A 16,194-nucleotide genomic window follows, 5' to 3' on the forward strand; every position below is an offset into this window, starting at 1 on the left:
CCCCTTGGTGGTGGAAACGGCTGGCTGCGTGGTGTCAGAATTGCCTTTCTTTGCCTGGAAGCCCAGCAGCAAGTTTTGCTGGGCAGACGCCTTGCACGGGGTCGCTCGTTCTCCATTCTCCAGACAACCACAGCTGCCTCTGCGGCCCCGAGACCTGTGACTGGGGACAGACTCCAGCCTGCCCCCGAGAGGGGGCCTCACACATGGAAACAACGATAAAGCTCCGCTATTTCATATCTGCAGAAACCTGGGAAGTAAGTGTGGGAATAGCTTCTAATAATATTAGACCAAGGAGAGGGAATTGAACACTGGATACGGTAGGGTTTATTGACACAGGTGGATTTACCAGAAATGTGGATTTAACGTTTAGTGCATGCCACTGGGAACGGCTCTGAAGCTTTCTGAGTTGACTGCCTTGAAATGCAGGGCATTGCCGAGTGCATGTTTGAGGAGGCCGAGATGCCAGAACTTCGGAGGCCTAACGAGGAAGAGTGAACCCACAGGCTCAGGGAGATTTCAGCACATGCGGCCTGCACACCCAGCCCTCAGCTACCTTCCCCCAAAGGGCCCCGAGGTCACAGCCTCCCCAGGTTTTTGAGAAATGTCTGCGTGCGGGGACCCCTACCCCCTGAGAAGCTGCGTGCTGGCTGCGCTCTGCAGGGGGCAGCACCATGACGGCCTCACTGATGCCAGTGTGGTGGCAGGTCCTGAGGGAGCAGGGCAGGCTCGTGGCCAGGGGTGAGAATGTTCTGATTCGCAGACGGTTTGGTCGTGGCTAACCAGTTACAGCAACCCTAGGAGTGAGACAGATGCATGGCCCTCTAAAGTGTTGCCTGATCTACGTAACAAGAAAAATTCTCAGTCCAGGGGCCAAAACCCCAACCTGAGTCATCAACATGGAGTCTTGTCCTCTCACCGTTTCCAGACCTGAGCCGCTCTCAGACCCAGAGCCCCATTCTCAGGGGCGCGGGGTCCCCCGAGGACAGTGCCCCGCCCAGGACGTGCCGTTCCTCCTGTCCCACTTCCTAGGATGACTGAGCACTGGGGAAAAGGAGACGCAGACTTTCCAGGGTGACCGGATGCTGGCTCTGAGTGGACGCTAATTCCTAGAACCCCAAATGCCACCATGGTCACTGGTCAAAGCGGGGGCTTACAGTCAGTCAGGTGACAGACGGAGTCTCAGCCAAGGTCAAGCCCAAGGAGCTCACGGGGCTGCAGGCCACACTGTGGTTACCCGCTCAGTCCTGAGTATGTCATTGGGATCCCTACACTGGCTCTCGGACCCACGGGGCGAGAGATATCGTGCCGAGGAGGCCTAGGGAGGACGCCCCTGAAGCTACCAGATTGGCAAGCCAAGCGCAGCAGAGCACCCCTGGGGAAGTGCGCAGATGGAGAGGCTGGCCGTCACACCCCAGGGAAGCTGCCCATCTGGCTGTGACCGCATCTCCCAGAGTGACTGGATTCCTGTAACTCCAGACGCAGCATCGCAGGGCCCTGCAGCCGTCAGCCGCGCACGCTTTTTCTCTGTACCAACGTACAAGGACCCCGAGAAGCAGTCTGCCTTGACATTGCATGGCACACTCTCACACCCTCACCTCTGGCTCTCTGACTGCACACAGTCTGCAGAGATGCTGACCACCCCACAGGCCTCACGTCACACGGTCCCGTGACATCGATGACACAGTGCTGACGGGTCTGATGGGCAGGAAGTGGCAACGCTTTAGACGCCTCGGTGTGACATCGGCCAGCCAGCCAGTGAGGGGTCAGGGTGAGGGAGGCCACAGCCTGGAGCGTTGGAGAGACCCCCATGCCACTCAGGCTGCTACCCGCACCCCTGCCACCCTTGGCAGGTCTCCGCAAGCGGCACACACCGTGTCTGAGCGCTGCTCTGACACGGTCAGAGTAAGTCTTCACAGGGGCCCAGAGCAAGACACAGCTCTGCAGCAGGGCAGGCCCCTCGTCCACCCGGGCCTGGGGCCCCCTGCGAGGCCGAGCTGGGGACGCCGAATGAGGCCCCCATCAGGCACCAGCAGGAGATTCACTGGGTTTTTGGAACAAACAAACAAAGAGCAAAAAGCGATGCCTTCGCCTGCAGGTAATTATTTTCCTCTTGAGAAACAGTTCCTGGCTTACTACGGGGTCCTGGTCGGGAAGGAACAACTCGGCTGAGATGCCGAGTGACCGTGCAAGCCGAGCGGGCGGCGTCTACCCCGTCCAGCCTGAGCACCGGGCGCCCCGCGACACTGGGTGAGGGAGCCGGTGGGAGTCGGGCATCACCCCCTCCCTCAGTCACACCGCAGTCGGGGCTCCGGACGACCACCGACGCCGAGGGAGAAGCAGGCGGGCCAAGGGGGAGGGACGCGACTCTAGGATGTACACTGGGCTCCGGGGCACCAGGACCAAGGCGCCATCTCTCACACCGACGCGAGACTCAGCGACAGGACCCTGGGGCGCGTCACAGCCCCACCTGCCGGAGGCCCACGGGCCTCGCAGAGGCCGAGCTGGAGGCTGAGGGTGTGGCTGCCTGGGGCGAGCGGCCCTTCTCTCCCTCTCTTCTCCATTGTCTGCGACCCCGTTTTCAGTTCACCTGTGAACAGCTGACTCTGGTTCCCAGACCAGCTGTGTCTCTGATACCCTGGGCCCGCAGGGTAACTTGGTCAGAATATAAGTGTTGCTCTGCAACCTGCTTTTTTTTAACTTAAAAATAAATACATTAGGGGACGTCCCTGGTGGCGCAGTGGATAAGAATCCACCTGCCAATGCAGGGGACATGGGTTCGAGCCCTGGTCCAGGAAGATCTCACACGCCACAGAGCAACTAAGCCTGTGCGCCACAACTACTGAGCCCACGCTCTAGAGCCCGCGAGCCACAACTACTGAGCCCACGTGCCGCAACTACTGAGCCCACGTGCCGCAACTACTGAAGTCCACGCACCTAGAGCCCGTGCTCTGCAGCAAGAGAAGCCACCGCAATGAGAAGCCCGCGTACCACAACGAAGAGTAGCCCCCACTCGCGGCAACTAGAGAAAGCCCATGCACAGCAACGAAGACCCAACACAGCCAAAAATAAATAAAAAATTAAATCTTAAAAGAAAAAACAAACACATTCTCCACAAACGTTTTTTCCGCCCTCCTCGGTGGCTCCATGCTGTCCTATCACACGCGCGCACAGGGAGCCGTCTAGGCCACGACCCCGCCCAGAGGACGGTCACCTGGTCTCGGGGACGGGCTGTGTCTCCCCTGCTCGCTTCCCTCGTTCTCGAGACATGTCCACGACCACCACTGCTGTCTGTGTCTAGACAACAGTCGACTCAGCCCTTTCAAACACATCTTTAACTTTGCTGTAACCAGTGCCAAGCCCCCCCATTTCCATGGTAACCAATTTTAGCTCCTTTAAAGCTTAGAGCCTCAAGGATTCGTGACTTCCAGGAGACAGGCACATGCAGCTTCTATTAATTAGGGAAGTGAGAGTCACTGGATTAGTGACCTCCGATGATCCATAAAGCATCACATTTTTCATGTCTTACTCTGGCTAAATTCTAAATTCAGAAAAGAGTTAATTTTACAACACTGGAAAAGCTGAACAGGAGTGAAAGCAGGTGCAGGGCGTACGTGCTGTCATGTGCTTTTCTGTTGGTGGAAAGCGACAGTCAGGACTTTGGAGGGTGGAGCGAGGGTGAGACGGGCTGGTCTACTTCTTTATTTGGGGAATTCAGAATTTCTCGTTACTTTACTATTGAAGTCTGTAGTTACCGTGGTAGAGAATATTTCCTGTAACACTGCACCTGGATGCCTCTCTGTCCTCTTTGTGTCAAAGAAATCAGAGTTGTAGAAGGGACCTTGAAGGTTACCTGGTCCGAAGTGAATTTATTAGCAAAGTCATAGGATTTTAGGCCAGTTTATAAAAAAAAAAAAATTGGAAAATAAAATTAAGAACTGAGCCACGTCTACATCCCTGAGAATCCTGTACGGCTGAGCCTGATGCGGGCAAAGCAGCTCCTAGAGCCCAGGCGGCCTCAAGGAAGAGCCACAGGGCGGGCCGCTGGGGCCGCCAGCAGAGCAGGCTGGGGAGGCCTGGGGAGAGGGCCCCGAGCGCTGGGACGAGCTGGCAGGGCCAGGGCACACATCTCCCGGGGCAGCCCTGGACGAGGCTGAAAGAGGCCGGGGTGAACTCGCACAGGCACCTTACCCGCTGGGGTCCCCCTGAGGGATCAGCGGAGGCTGCCCTCCCTGGCCTTTGCCCCTTCCCCTTCTCCCCCAGTCCCCCAGGGGCTCCCCTGGCAGGACGCCCTAATAAAGCGCCCACTGCCCATGAATTCCTGGCTCAGCATCTACTTTGGGGGAACCCAGGTGAAAACAATCCTGCTTGGTAAAGATTTATGTATAAATCTATACACCAAATGCACACACGTATACCCGTGTATGCACACATATTTTATTACACCGGATGTAATCCGGTCTTCGCATTGAATGTATTATTTGGGACTTTTCACGTCTGACTGTAAGTCATATTGGTATAAAACGAGTTACAATAAGCATAATTTTAATACCAAAATAATCAGGTTCAAATTTTCTGCTGAAAGAGATCAGCAGAGTTTTCTCTTAAGAGATTACCCACCTGAGTGATGCTCTCTTTTGAACCAGTATTATTTCAACCTCACCGTTCTACTGAACAGCTAAGGGCTTCAGGACGAGCCGAGGGAGGAGGTGCAGCTAGCGGTTAAGGGCTTGGGGCCGGCGCGCATCACACAGACCCGAGCGCCAATTCCAGGCCCCGTCACTCACCAGCTCTGTGGGCTGAGTTCTTAAATGCTAGAATGTGAGCAAACTCTAGATAATGAGCTTCCTTATCCGTAAAACAGCACATTCCTCAGAAGGCTGCCATGACGACTGACAACTCAGACAAAACCTCAGCACGGGACCTGACGTGCAGAAAGGACTGGATACTGTCTGCGGGTACTGCTGGATTTAACTTACCCGACAAAGCAGGCACCAAATAATATACCCCAGATTCAGGGAAACTGGGCACACTCACTTGTAACGTGGTATCAAAGACCACAAGCTTGGAGCTGGTTGGAACGATGTCGTAACACTTGTGTGACCTCATGAATCGCATGTAAACACCACTTTCTGAGTCTTCTGCTAAAAAGGAAAGAAAAAAAAGGCAAACATCAGTAACAATAAAGAACTTCCTCTATCAGATTAAGAGCATGCAGGGCTTCCCTGGTGGCGCAGTGGTTGAGAGTCCGCCTGCCGATGCAGGGGACGCGGGTTCGTGCCCCGGTCTGGGAGGATCCCACGTGCCGCGGAGCGGCGGGGCCCGTGAGCCATGGCCGCTGAGCCTGCGCGTCCGGAGCCTGTGCTCCGCGACGGGAGAGGCCACAACAGTGAGAGGCCCGCGTACCGCATAAAAAAATTAAAAAAAAAAAAAGAGTATGCATGAAAAATCTACTGCTAACAGACTTAATGGAAAATAAGAAGTGTTTTCCCTGTAAGAGCGAGAAGCTCATGGTGCTCAACACTGCTGCCCTCACTAGTACAAGAAGGCAAGGAAAAAAAATGAAGCCTACGGATATAAAAGGGAAAAGCAAAACTGTCTTTATTGGCAGACTCTATGATTTTCTACATAGAAAACACCAAAGAATCTATAAAAAAGTTCCCAGATCTAAAAAAAGAGTTTAGCGAGGTCAGAGAATGCAGTTAGTAAAAAACAACAACAAAGAAACATGCCACTGTATTTCTATATACTAGCAAGGAATAACTGGAAATTTAAAAAATCTGAAGGCATCATTTATGTAAACATGAAATGGAAATAAGGATCTACACAAGGAGACAAGGAGCCCTGAAAACAGCAACGATGTGAACAAATGCACATAAAGGAGTCTTTATTATTTAAATTTCTGTAGAAGTTAACTGACAGTTGGCAAAACGAATGACAAGGTACTGTGACTCCAAAGCTGTGCCTGTAGCCGGACAATGGCCCACTGCCCACTGCCCGGGAGGACCTCACTCCTATCTCCTGGTTCACTCAAGGAATACATCTCCAAGAGACCTCTTTGACAATGCCGCTGAGCCCACACCAATCTGTTCATTTGGGGAAGATTTAGATTAGCTGGGAAATATCCCAGAAGAAAAATATTACTATATTGTACATACTAATTAGCAAGGTAAGTGTTAGACAGCGTGACGCTAGCCAAGTTCCCTGACTGTGGAAAGGACCCTGTTATTCTACTTCCTACTGTGGTAGACAGGCAGTGTATGCTGACTGCTTTGCCAATTTCACGATCAACTACGTGAACCACTCCCAAACCTCTATTTTCATTTCTGACCTCTCTTCAGGGTACTGTAACTCATAGTTCATAATCCCGTCACTTCATGGGCAGTTCCCTTCTCAGATATCTCCCCTTCTGCTGGTGGAATAAAGTCAGACAACTCAGGCTGGCGTTCACGAACCTCCGTGGTCTGGCTTCTCCGTGGCCTCATTTCCCTACTTCCTGTTCTCGGGTCCAGGCACACAGCTCCCTGCTAATAAGCTCCCTACCGTCCTTAATCTCACGTTCTGGCATTTGTTCCTTCTGCTGTAATTTAAACTCCCTTCTCCACTTTTTCCTCGTCCAATTTCAACCCAACCTCAAATGCCATCTTCTCCACAAAAGCAGTGAACATCTGAGCGCTCATTTCTGTGCTGTAACTCCAGGTACTACAGGAAATGGCCTCATTTAATTGATGTCACGACCTTGAAGGGTGTGCCTCGATTTCTTCACTTTACGTATGAGCTGACTGAGCAACGGGCCTGAAATCAGCAAGTTAGGCGGTGACTGGAGTGGGATTTGAATCCGTGCCCACGACTCCAACCCTCTCCTCATGGAAACTCTGCCACTTAGTCTCCCCATGAACGCACGGGCCCAACAGACACCTGTGAAGCTACTGTCTGCGGGGCACTGTCCCAGTGTCGAGACACGGGGGGACACAGCAGACACACCTCTGTCCTCCCAGCTCACCGGCTGGCAGAACGAGGGCACCGGGATGTGAGCCACGCGACAGGTGAGGTGCTGGATGGCTCAAGGTCACCAGGCAGGAGCCGACCCTGAGTCAGGAGGGTAAGGAGGGAAGTCTGCAGCGACGTCTTCCCCTGAATACGCATGTTCTGTCTGTACTTCTCATCAATCGTCACTTTATGTCTCATTCATGTGATCTGCACAGCTCTGATAACCTTTTTCTTCCTGGATGATAATTTCTTTGAATGGTCAGGATCTTACTCATTTACTATGCTTATTAATTTCGTCGATAGATACCGACTTACTGCATACGGTCTCAGTGTGGGTTCTCCCAAAGCTGACCCTGAGACCAGGGGAAGTGAGACGGAAGGAAAGAGTCAAAAAGGGAGCTCCAGGAAGCAGGTCACAGCTCTGTGCAGAGTGGCAGCTGCTGGGGACCCTGGAGAGGCCGCGCACGGACCTCAGAACTGCCTCCTGGTCAGGAGCACCCCGCCCTCTTTGGTGAGGGGTTACCCTGGGGCATGACCTCTGACATTCCTGCCCTGCGCCCACAAGCCCAGCTGCCAGAGAACACCCTCGGTCGGAGCTGTTCAAATAGGAGAACTTGGATGCAGGCGAGGCGCCCACAGCCATCTGCTCCCTCCCAACAGCTTCCACGGTGCTGGAGGCTGGGGGTCCCTGGGGACCCAACACACATGCCGCTGCCTTGCAGGTACTACAAACCAGTGCGGGAGAGACATTAACCGTCACTACACCGTCATGAGTGCTACCACAGGACAAGTCCGGGCTTATGAACAAGGTAAGTGGCAGTCGGTGAGTGGATGGATGGAATTTGAGTCAGCATGCTTCCGTTTTTCTCAAAACGTTTATCTCCCGGAAAATAGGAGTCTTGCACAGGAAAGAACTGGAATGCAGGACGTTCACACAACAGCCACACGCAAAGTCCCGGTCCTTCTCTGCCACCACTGCTCCCGCACTGCCAAGGATGACGACTACCAGGCTGCTAAATGAGTCGTTTCCTCGAAGCCTATTCAGAGGGGATCTGTGCAGACACAAGGCTCAAAGGACCAGTGCAGGCAAGCCCACGCATAACTAACATTTAACTTACAAAGTTTACGAAGTGCTGGTCAAATCCATTCTCCTGAAATGCAAATGAAGGACATCAAGGGGGAAACTATAATAAAATGTAACGCTCCATCTCCCAGAACGGAACCCTTACAAGACAGTTTGTCTGTTAATTAAATCAAGAGTTTTCATAAAAGGAGTGCACATTTTATAGATGTTAACATCACAATACGAGTATCTGAAATAAAATCTTAAAATACTATGGAAAGAAATATTCCAACTTTTAGAATTTTTAAGACACTGTAAGCTTTGTGGTAAACATCTTAATTCGTCTGTTAATTTTTAAAAATATTTAAATAAACATTTTATTTTGAATAGCTTTAGATTTATATAGAGAAGCTGTGAAGACACAGCAGTTCCTTATACACCCCATACCGGATTTCCCCTAAAGATAACATCTGACGTTCCTCCGGCACATCTGTCACAACCAACGAACCATCACTGACACATTACTAAAAAGTTCACACTTTAACAGGGTTGCCTTAGTTTTCCCCTAACATCCTTTTTCTGTCCCAGGACCCCATCCAGGACAGCACATTTAGTCATCATGCTCCGTGGCCTGCCCTAGGCAGTGATGGCTTCTCAGACATTCCTTGTGTTTGATGACCTTGAGTACTTGACCTTGAGACCTTGACCAGGAGTACTGGTCAGGCATTCTGTAGAACGGCCCTCATTCTGGATTTGTACGATCTTTTCCTCATGATCTCAGTTTTGGGGTTTGTGTGTTTTAGCAGGAAGACCAGAAGGCGAAGTGCCTTCGCATCCCACTGTATCTAGGGCACCTGCTGTCAACACACCTCATCACCTGGGTCACCTGGCCCAGGTAGGATCTGTCGGGTCTTTCCCCTACAGGGACTCTTCCCCCCTCTTCCCACACTGCAGTCTTGGCAGGGAAGTCACGGTCCACCTCCCTGAGGGCGAAGCATCTGCATAAATTACAGTAAATCCCCCACGCGTGAACCTTCAAGTTGCGAACTTTCAAAGAGGCGAATGTGCCTTCGCGTGTCCGATCACATAAGTCAGTTCACGTGTCTGGCGTACGCCGGCATGAGCGCGTGTCTTCGACAAGTGGTTGTGCTCTTGCGCACTTTACTGTACACGATTCTAAAGAACAAGGACAAGATCATGGAACATGTAAAGTCTGCTGTGCAGACAATAATATCGAAGAGGCGTGGAAAACTGGTGGAGGAGATGGAGAAACTTCTCAGTGTGCGGAGGCAGGACCGGCATTAGTGTTGAGTCCCGCTCAGCTTAATGCTGATTCAAGAGAAAGCTAAAAGGCTTTACGAAGGCTTGAAGAAGAAACACGGCGAAGAATCAGAGGGCGCATCTTTTAATGCCAGCCACGGCTGGCTTCATCGGTTCAAGGCTGGAGCCAACTTCACAACGTAGAAGTAAGCGGCGAGGCAGCGAGTGCAGATAGGGTATCTGCCCAGGAATTTCCTGAAACGCTTCAAGAAATTATTGATGAAGGCGCGTATTTACCTGAGCAGGTGTTTAATGTGGACGAGACAGGACTGTACTGGAAGAGGATGCCAGACCAAAGTTACATCAGCAAGGAGGGAAAGTTGATGCCAGGCTACAGAGCAGCAAAGGACAGGCTAACTCTGTTGTTTGGTGGCAATGTTTCCGGTGATATGAAGCTGAAGCCTCTCTTAGTTTATCATTCAGAGAACCCAAGGGCCCTTAGAAACATAGCCAAGGGCTCTCTTCCTATTGTGTGGAAGAATAACCCCAAGGCCTGGGTTACACAGGCCATTTTCCAGGACTGGTTTTTCCACCACTTTATCCCGGAGGTAGAGAAATATCGCTTGGAGAAGAACGTCCCATTCCACATTCTTTTGTCGCTCTACAATGCTCCGGGCGACCGCCCATTCATGGATGACTTGCATCCCAACGTCAAAGTAGTGCACCTGCCACCGAATACTACATCACTCATCCAACCTATGGACCAGGGAGTTATAGCGACTTTCAAGAAATATTATTTATGTCACACTTTTCTTCAGGCAGTAAAGGCGACTGACGAATCAGGAACAGCCCTGCGACAATCTCTGAAGGACTATAACATCTACAGGCCATAAAAAAAAATTGACTTTGCTTGGCATGAGGTTACGGCCGTCACCGTGAATGGGGTTTGGAAGAACCTTTCCCCACAGTTTGTTCATGATTTTCGTGGATCTGAGAAGGTGGATGAAGAGTCCAAAGAGGTCTTCAGCAACTTAGAGACCCTCAGTGAGAAGCTGGAGCTAGATCTGCAAGAGGACGACATCACTGAACTCCTTGCTGTGCAACACGAGGAGTCTACGAATGAAGACCTGATGGAACTGGAGGCCCAGAGAAAGGACGAAGAGAGACAAGAGGAAGCAGTAACTGAAGAACCAAAGAGATTCACGACGCAGGCAATGGCAAGGGGGTTCTCTGCATTTGAGGAGGTGCTGCTAGTGTTGGAGGCACAGGACCTTAACGTACAACGAACGGTACATGAAGGCTGCAGCAGCCGTTCAGCAATCCAGTGCCACCGTGTCATCTATGATAAGAAAAAGAGAGCTGCTACCCAGACACGGCTGGATCGTTTTTTCAACTGGGTAGATAGAACTGAATCCAGCAAGGAACCGGAACCTGTGCCATCAGCGTCAGGCGTGAGTGAAATGGCAGCTTGCCCTCCGTCTCCTGTTGCTGACGACCCTTCAGCTCTTCCGTCTCCCGCCTCCTCCCCCTCCTCCAGTCAGTAACTCTTCTTGCCTGTCACTCGATGCCAGCCCCTGGATGCCAGCTGTTGTACCGTACTGCTGTACTTTCCACGGTACTGTCCTGTGAGATTAAAAGTGTTCTTTATTTTTTGTGTTTGTTTTTAATGTACTAATAGTGTGAAAAGTATTCTAAGCCTATTACAGTGCAGTGCTATACAGCCGATTGTGTTAGTTGGGCACCTAGGCTAACTTTGTTGGACTTACAACAAATTTAGACTTACGAATGCACTCTTGGAACGGAACTCGTTTGTATGTAGGGAACTTACTGTACTTGGAACATTTCTGTAGAGGAGAGTTGTCTGTCGGTCTGTCTGTCTCAGTATGGACTCACGGTATCTATCCCATACTCTGAGTCACAATCCAACAACCATGTCAGGATCAGTGCTCCAGCCGGCAGGGTCCACCCCGATGACGGGGCTGTGTGGGGCACGGCCCACGTTCTCCTGAGTCCGCTGGGGCTGTGACTCCCCGCCAGGCCCCCCAGGACTTCCCTGCTCACACCTGCAGCCCCCAAGCCAGCAGGGCGTGGAGCGCTGGGCCCTCTGTCCCCTCTGGAGCATCACCAGCCTCCAGGTGGTGAAAGGTGTGCCCTCAACCACTAGCGGCTTACCCCAGTGTGGTACGTCTGTTAGAATTATTCAATTGCCTTAGTTTCTCTCCCTCCAGGACAGCACCTCACATGCAGCCCTGTCTCCTTGGGCTCCTCTTGGCAGTGACAGCTCTTCAAACCTTGATTTGATGGTCTCGGTAGTTTTTTATTTTTATTTTTTTGCGGTACGCGGGTCTCTCACTGCTGTGGCCTCTCCCGTTGCGGGGCACAGGCTCCGGACGCGCAGGCTCAGCGGCCATGGCTCACGGGCCCAGCCGCTCCGCAGCATGTGGGATCCTCCCGGACCGGGGCACGAACCCGCGTCCCCTGCATCGGCAGGCGGACTCCCAACCACTGCGCCACCAGGGAAGCCCGGTCTCGGTAGTTTTGAGGAGTACCGGGCAGATACTTTGGAGGATGCCCTTCGACTGGAATTTGATGTTTTTTCTCATGATTAGCCTGGGGTTCTCAGTTTTGAGGTGGATCTGTAACACTATCTTTTTTTTAATGTAAAAAAAAGCTTGACCAGGCAAAGCAAAATGACACTAAAATGTATTTTGGTTCATGATAAGCCTAGATTATTACTGATGCAGTAACATCAATAACAGAAGTGTCAGCATTTAAAGTCAGGAGAATAAAGTAAAATACCATAAAAATGTCATTGCTGGGCTTCCCTGGTGGCTCAGTGGTTGAGAGTCCGCCTGCCGATGCAGGGGACGCGGGTTCGTGCCCCGGTCCGGGAAGATCCCACGTGCCGCGGAGCGGCTGGGCCCGTGAGCCATGGCCGCTGGGCCTGCACGTCCGGAGCCTGTGCTCCGCAACGGGAGAGGCCACAGCAGTGAGGGGCCCGCGTACCGCAAAAAAAAAAAAAAAAAAAAAAAAGTCATTGCTTCTCTACCTTTGGTAAAACTTGTTGATGAGAGCACCATTTGTACTATTTAATTATGATGAAGTCCAAACTGTACCTGAAGGAAGAAGCGCATTGAAACAGAAAATAAGAGTATCTGGAGTTAAACCAAAAAGGAAAAACACCCCCAAAAAACCAAAACCATTCAACAATAACAGGTTGTTTGGAATAAGTTATTAAAATTCCTGAGAAGGCAAGTTCAAGCTCTTGTTCAAAAGGTAACTGGGGCTCAGAAAGTATCGCCGTGTCCCACTGCTGGGTTATTTTATCCGTCCCCGGGGAGAAGTGTAACTGCAGAGTGTCACGCTGGCACCTGAGCCACTGGTCTACGAAAGCCACCCGCCGTGGAATGACGTTACGCTGTCCAGTCACACGCTAACCCAGCATCAGCCCAGGGAGCTACTGAAGAGTGCTACTGGGAAGGAGAACGTATACGTTGAAGTGTTTACGCTGTGAAGGTCAACAGAACAACTTGGGAAACGCAACATCTCAGTTTACGTGCAAACAGCTGTGCGCTCTAACCAGGAAGGCATGGCCGAGTGTTTCTCTCCCTGCAAGCAGATCTGCTCACACACCACCCTTGACAAGCCCTCACCGCAGCACAGCACCTCACACGCCGCGGCCCTGAGGAGTTTCACACCCTGGGATCCCGTGGACACTTCCTTTTCAAAGGCAGCTTCTGAACCCTGGGCCCGTGTCCTCATGCCTGCCTCTACTGGGCACACGGCCCAGGTGGCCACTGGACTCCTACCTGCCTTTCTGTATGGGCTGAATGGTGGCCCCCACAAGATACGTCCACCTGGGACGTCAGAACGCGGCCTTATTTGGAACAAGGGTCTTTGGAGACGAGGTCACCCTGGATTATCAGGTTGGGCCCTAAATCCGATTACCAATGTCCTTACAGATGAGAGCGGACACAGACACAGGAGAAGGTCGATGGAGGCAGAGATCAGAGTGGTGCTGCCACGAGCCACGGGACGCCTGGGAGCACGAGCAACCACCAGAAGCCAGGACAGAGGCCTAGGACAGATTCTCCCTGGAGCCTCCGGACGGGACCAGCCCTGCGGACCCCCTGAGCTCGGATGTCTGGCCTCCCGAGTGTGGGAGAATAAAGTTCCGTTGTTCCAAGCCACGGGGTTTGTGGCACTTTGTCATGGCGGCCTCAGGAGCCTCCTCCGCCTTCCAAGTTCAGTTCACAGGCCCCCTGCACCTTCCCTAAAGGCCCTCAAGGCACCAGCACCCCTCCACTGCGAACACCCCCGCTAGCGCTTTGTGAGCGACGCCCTTTCGAAGCCCTGATGTGCCTTGTGCCAAAGCTATAGATCTGCTTTAGACGGCGGCTTCTGAGGCAGCAGACGGGTCCCCAGCAACTTCCTCACGGGTGTCAGGACAAGCTCATGCCTGCTATATTGTATGTCACTGAAAGACACATCCATGAAAGGCAGGGGCCATGGTAATGATTCGATCCCCATCTTAGAGAGCTGAGAGTGTGAGGACGAGAGGCGCTCTAAAACAAAATTTACACATTGCCCAAATGTCACTAAAAACACCCCAACCAAAAAAAACTAACTCCTTACTTCCAATCCTGTAATTTTAACTTAACGTAAGACACTTCATTGTAATTCCACAAAGAAAAAGATTATCAATAGGTTAGTTATTTTAAAATTTGTCTTTTATGCTTTATTCTATGCTTAGAAACATAAGTTTTCTATATTCATATAGTATCTTTTCTTTTTAGAAAACCATTTAAAATAGTTAAGCAAGAAATAAGCGAAAAGGGGAATATGGAAGTTAAAAGCATATGGAAAAGATTAAACTCTCATATACATCCGTTTTCTTAAAGTGCTTACAAACATGAATATTAACAAAGTCAAAGCTTAAATATAGTTGTACAGGACTTACAAGGTAGCAGAATAAATGAAGTGCATTAGATTTTTTTTCCTTTCCATGCTTTTTGCATTTGGTTCTGTGTGTGCTGGGGGCAAAAGTGTCCACTGAAGAGGGAGATGCATATGCTCTGCTAGATAAGGGGGCAAAGAGTTACTAAGAAAGAAGGAAAAGCGTAGGTAAGTAAAGGCACAAAGCTTCCCCGATGAGATAATAGCTCAAAGTTAGCTGCAATAAACGCCTAAGGAGTGTCACAGACCCGACAAGGCCGTGACCTTGAAATGACAGTGAGCCCCATCCAGTTTAAAATGGCGTTGGGTTTACTTCTGTGAACCACAGCCAGTGTTGCCTCTTTTTCAGGAAACAGAACCCAATTACTGTACTAGGCCAAAGCAACAGAGAGGACCAAGGTTAACTCACAGGGATCCAGCCCCCAGCGCCAGCAGGCCAGCGGGGTAAGGAACACCTGGATGACGGTGATGCCAGGAACGACACGCGGCCCCCCCAGCCCACTTCTTTTTTTAAAATGTTTTCTTTTTTCTCCTGTGGTAAAAGTCACATCATGTAAAACACACTACTGTAACCCTGTGTAACAGCACCGTTCAGCGGCACTAGGTACAGTCAGGTGGTTGTGTGACTCGCACCATCATCCACCTCCCGAATTTCTCACCTTCCTAAACTGAAACTCTGTCCCCGTGAAACACTAACTCCCCACTCCCCCTCCCCACCCGCCCACCTCCCCGGCCCCTGACATAGACCAGTGTACTTTCTGACTCTATGATTTGACTATTCTAGGTACCTCGTATGAGTGGAATCAAACAGTACGTGTCTGCACCTAATGCTTATTGGAAGGCATTTCCAAGGTTAACTTAATACATGCCCTGTGAAGAGGCTGTACCTTCTTTTCTCCCCCCGTGCTGTACAGCAGGCCCTCACCAGCCATCTACCTCATACACAGCAGTGTACAGATGTCAGTCCCCACTTCTGTCAAACACGCTTTCAGCAATTTAAAGGAGTTTCCTTCTCCCTCTAGCTTAATAAGGATTTTGTAAAAGGAACATATGTTGAATTTTATCAGTTGCTAGTTCAGTATCTACTTAGATGACCAGAGGTTTCTCTCCTTTAATCTGCTGACATTAACTCCTCGGTGGACTTCTGAACAAACTGCAGCCCTGCATTTCTAGGACAAAACCTTGTTTGGTCACACGAGACTGCGTGGCTCATCCTGCTGACGTTTTTGTAGGAGTCCTGCCCGTATGTTAAATGCCAGGCTAATCATTTGTTTTCTTCTTTGTGCGCTATCCTCTGGTTCTGATGTCAGGATCGAGCGAGCTTCACAGAAGGAGCTGGGAAGCCGCCATCTTTCCCTAAGCCCTAAAGTAATTCAGATGACCTAGGCCTTAACTGCTTCTTGAAGGTTTTACAGAATTTACCCATCAACAGGCTGAATACCAGGCCTCTAATGCAGGGGCAGAGGAAGGGCGAGGACCTTTCATTACTTAAAAAAACCCCAAAACCTTTATTGAGATAATTCACATCCATACAGTTCACCCATTTAAAGTGTACAATTCAATTAATTACTTTTTAATTTCTTCTGTGGTGATTGATGAAAGGGATAGTTAACCAAGAAAATACGAACTTGTAAAATTTACTCAAAAGTGATTGAAAAGATTTTTAAATATATTGATATAGTTTGACATATTCAGATTTCTTTTCAAGTTATTTTCTAAATCTCTGCATTTATAATTAAGAAGCCCCTCTTATTTCTAATACTTGGCGTTTTCACTCATTTTTTTCCTTGAACGGACTTGACACAGGTTTATCCACTTAACTGGTCTTTTCCAAGAATTAAGCTTGTGCTCTTGTTGAGCAAGGCTGCTTTCTGATTTGCTGTCATTTCAGTAGCATTTTCGGGGGATGAGAGAGAAATGAACGCATT

General features: G+C 50.5%; 1 protein-coding gene across 6 annotated transcripts in view; it reads right to left on the bottom strand.

Annotated features, from left to right (window-relative positions):
* The window catches only part of PRKAG2 (protein kinase AMP-activated non-catalytic subunit gamma 2), a 282,508-nt gene that overhangs the window by 38,552 nt on the left and 227,762 nt on the right, over positions 1 to 16,194 (bottom strand). For 4 of the 6 annotated variants that reach the window (XM_029233294.1, XM_029233300.1, XM_029233296.1 and 1 more), the window contains one exon: positions 5,035 to 5,141. In XM_029233294.1, coding sequence (XP_029089127.1) covers positions 5,035 to 5,141 — 107 coding nt within the window. The remainder of the gene's footprint in view (positions 1 to 5,034; positions 5,142 to 16,194) is intronic. The other 2 variants (XM_029233295.1, XM_029233298.1) reach the window with 1 other exon arrangement.

The sequence above is a fragment of the Monodon monoceros genome, unplaced genomic scaffold (genome assembly GCF_005190385.1).
Source record: "Monodon monoceros isolate NGI ecotype Baffin Bay Population unplaced genomic scaffold, NGI_Narwhal_1 Super_Scaffold_2, whole genome shotgun sequence".
Taxonomy (NCBI): Eukaryota; Metazoa; Chordata; class Mammalia; order Artiodactyla; family Monodontidae; genus Monodon; species Monodon monoceros.